This window comes from Fulmarus glacialis, unplaced genomic scaffold, assembly GCF_000690835.1.
Source record: "Fulmarus glacialis isolate BGI_N327 unplaced genomic scaffold, ASM69083v1 scaffold40383, whole genome shotgun sequence".
Taxonomy (NCBI): Eukaryota; Metazoa; Chordata; class Aves; order Procellariiformes; family Procellariidae; genus Fulmarus; species Fulmarus glacialis.
The window spans coordinates 7,413-11,588 of NW_009205540.1; the positions used below are offsets into that span (position 1 = coordinate 7,413).

General features: G+C 38.7%; 1 protein-coding gene across 1 annotated transcript in view; it reads right to left on the bottom strand.

Moving 5' to 3' along the window:
- Positions 1-1,818: 1,818 nt before the first annotated feature.
- The window catches only part of LOC104075057 (transient receptor potential cation channel subfamily M member 1-like), a gene marked incomplete at its 5' end in the record, with an annotated part of 8,712 nt that continues 6,354 nt past the window's right edge, over positions 1,819-4,176 (bottom strand). The window contains one exon of the mRNA XM_009575420.1: positions 1,819-3,094. Coding sequence (XP_009573715.1) covers positions 1,819-3,094 — 1,276 coding nt within the window. The remainder of the gene's footprint in view (positions 3,095-4,176) is intronic.

Here is a 4,176-nt window from a genome sequence, read left to right on the forward strand (position 1 = left end):
AGCCCACATGAAAAGCAAAATGTCAACACTGTTCTGACAATAATGAAACCAGTAAACCTGCTAGTAAGACCAAGCTAACAAAAAATCCATAGTAAATGATGACTGACCTTTCAGAAATGTCTATGTAGTTACCATGATCATTCCGTATGGTAACAGTACTTCAAGGTATAAGTATGGATCGAGTGCCAAAATATAATAAAAACAATAAAAAGCTGATGCCATCAATGCATTTGTAGATCAATCTCTGCATTTCAAAATGCTGTAAGCAGCATTATCAAAGGGGATACTGAGACCCACATACTGTGCAGATGATGGTGGGGGAAAATGTCTTTTCAAAATAGTATATGAGTAAGTCCTGATCGTTAATGAGTTAAGCATAAACTTTTGACCAGTATTCTGTGAACAAGTTACATGCCTTTTACTCATTTTCTTTCTTGTCTGTTCAATGGTATGCATCCCCTGCAAAGAGAGGTGCTGAATATTTGGGAAAACAAAATTCCTAAAAGGTAACAGAGAAGAATGAGGCAAATAACATCATACTATTATGAAGAAAACTATCAAAACGTAGTACTTAGGATGCCACTGTTGACACAAGCGTCTTGGGAAACTGTAACTACAGATGTGGATTTCCAGTCTTAGTCGTTGAGGGATAGAAACCACTTTTGCTGTAGAAACGTTTTTTCCCTCTGACATTTGTTTTTGAAATTTACTCAAGAAAATGTCTATTCTCATCTGGAAAATTTCTTTTTTGTTTAGACTGACTCCTAGAAATTGTTCCTTGTTCTTCATGTGTCGTCATAATGAAACTGCAAAATGAAAGATGAATTTGTCACAGTAGATTTGCTTCAAACACAGATTGGCTACAGTTTCATTTCACCTGATCAGAACACCTTTCCTGTTTCGTTTTCCCTTGCAGGCATTTAAAAAAAGCCAGATTCTTACTCTACGTGGACTTCTACTGTAATGCCCATTTATACAAAACACTAATGCAGATCTTGGATTCATATTATTAAAATCTCCGTATACTTCATATACTTAAAATCTCCCTAAACATTTTGAAACAATGATCACTGTTTTTCAACAGTTTAAGGCTGTCAGCGTGCTTTGGGGTGGGGACAGATATGATCCTGAAAGCAAGATTATGTCACTAAAGTTCAAGGAGAGGTCAAGAATATCTCTACACATGTCTTTCGAGGTCAGGTTTCTCCAAACACAACTGTATTTTGCCACTCAGACCTATTTTAGTGGATGAAAACTGCTGTGTTGTGCCTTTCTGAAAGAGGAGCTAAGGAGCATGCATGAAATCAGAAGTGAAAGAGGGGACTGCATAATTTTTCCTTGCCTCCAAGAATTTTGTTTTGATCTGAAAAACACAATGGCCACAAAGAAACCAGCTGCATAAGTAAGGATGAAAAGTAAGGCTGGTTAAAAATCTGTTCAGTTTAAGAAGTCGTCTGATAAAGAAGAAGCAAAAACATTTTCTAAATTATTACAGGATAATATTGTCCTTCTTTCAAGAGCTTTTATAAAGAGCTTGTCAGTAAATAAGCTTATGAGGGAGATTGAAATGGAACAAAAAAATCTATACTGTTGGCATCTGTGGACTGTGCCTACTTTTTATCTGCCCCAGAGAGAACATCTCCCTTTCACCTGACCCAGCAAGCATTTTATAACAGAACATGTATCTATCAAGTTTAAAATTAAAAGAAACAAATATATGCAAAATTCTTCTTTAGAAATTAATTTAAAAATCTGTAATTTGTTCAATTAGTCATGCTGCTTTCTTGACTGTCAATAAAACAGGGGCCATAAGCCACTTTAACATTCAGTTTCTGTGGACGCATTTTCTTGCCTAGCTTTCTGTTCTTCTGTTGCACTGCCAAATGCTACCACCAAATTAGTTATGCTGCTGGCATGTCCTGGTCTATTTAATTTGTCCCTTACAGACTTGGCTTTCTGAGAATGGCTGCGCAAACTCTTTGACCGTACTGATGGGAACCCAGAAGTCCTTTCTGGCTTTACTGATAGTAAATTCTCTTTCTCAGCCTTGACAGTGGCAGGCATAGAGGTGTAAGAGGCACTCATACCTGCTTCACCAACATCACTGTCATCATCTGTATCCATCTGTAACTGTTTCTGCTCCGCTTGCCTTCCTGCTTCAGAGATAAAACCAGGGTATTCTGGAGGAGGTTCTTGAGAAAGTTGCTGCTCAACTTCATATTTCCACTCTGTGGTCCATTGTTCAATTGTAGAAGGGCACACCTGATCCATGATGGTACTATATTCTGTGGTCCAGTTGTTAACTCCTCCAACCAGCTTCCCACCCTGGGCAAATATAAAGCTCCTTGACTTCATCATAGTGGTTTGATAAGCACTGAATGTTTCAGGAGGAAAATAGCGCATTGCTTTGGATTTGTCCAAGGGATAAGAGATGGTTGCTTCTAACTTGGTACGTTCTACTTTTAACTGAGTGTTCTGAAAATCTGATCTTGGTACTGACTGTCTGTTCGTAACAGCATCCATCTGGTTTATACTTTGAGGAACCATTCCATCACTCTTGAAAATCCACTGCTTTTCATCCCCAAAACCACCTGAACCAGAACGGGGTCTGGAGACATTCTGTGCAATTTCTAATGTAGATTTACTGTAATCTGCTGTGGTGACTGCATTCGCACTAGAAGTATAATGGAGACTGGTGTGGTGTTCTGGAACCAGCATCCTTGGGTCTGCTCCATCTTCTTTGGTACCAATAGAATGGGCTTTTTTACGCAATCCTATGGCTGGTGACATAGGAGTGGTACTGTCATATGTTAACTCATCACCACTGACATGGTATCTGTACATGCTGTAGCCATCAGAGCTGTTAACACTGCTTTGCCTTAGGAGATATGCAGCATCACACTCAGACGAAGCCCGTGAACGTGTATATGTCAGCTCAGATTTGTCAATTCCTGCCAGCTTCTCAAGAGCATTCACCATCCGATCAGATAGTTCTTCCAACTGAGAGAGTCGAAGGTCGACTGTTTGAAGAGAAGCTTTCATAAAATGTTCTCTTTCATTCACTTCTTCTAGCCTCATAGACATATTTTCAACTCTGTTGGGCATAAAAGAGGAAGAATAGAACAGAAGTTGTGGAATGGTGCAGTAACCTATTATAGGCACCCAGCTACTGATTTCTTCATAAGGCAGAATTTTGTGCTAAGTATCATGCATCATTCTTTTTTCCTATGTGTGGCATCAAAAGCACATGCATTTTCTTGTGATCTATGCTTTCCATACACCATATTAGATGGCTATTTGAACTTTGCCCTTATTTACATGCCAGGAGAGGAGTACAAGAGCTGCAGCCCTTAGGGACAGCCTACTATTAACATTTCTGAGTGTGCCACCCACTTCACATTCAGTTGTCCTCTTTCACTGTGAAGCATCAATTGATTATACAAAAAATACTTTCTAATGAGATGCTCAGAGTGTGACTTAAAACAGCATCAAGGCATGCTGTCAAACAGGTTTTGTAGCTGTATGAGAGAGAACGTATGCTGGTGCGTATGGGATTACTTTAGCTCTTGAAATACCTTTCAATTATCAGTATCAGCTGAAGGGAGCGGAATTATTGTCTAGTTCAATTAAAATAATACTTTTTCCCATTTTCTTTTATCATTTATATCATAACGGAAGTGTTGGTATCAGAAGAATGCGTATAAAAGTAATGCATTAGAATGTGACTTAGAGATCATACACTAGTAAATCAACTGTGGAAATTAAATTAACATTCTTTTGCTCTCACACACAAAAGATGATGAAGCATCTGGAGCAAGAAGCCATGAGAAATAAGCAAATCTGCTTTGTGGCCATAGACTATAGTGAATCAGTGAGGCTTACCAGCCCTGCTTTATTCTTTGCCACAATACCTAGGATTTTGACAAATTGCCATGAATAAATAGTGTGATAGAAACTACTCAAATACACATAACATATTTCATTTACTTCTCTATTCTCAAACTTCACATACTATAATGCAAGATGTTCAGGGCCTCCCTTCAAGAGAAAGATGTTTATCTGTTAAAGAATTATATGGCTCACAGAGCTATTTCATAAGAAATGTTAAAAGGCGGGGGCGGAGGGGGGGGGAGAGAGAGAGAGAGAGAGAGAGAGAGAGGGGGGGGAGTTCATCAT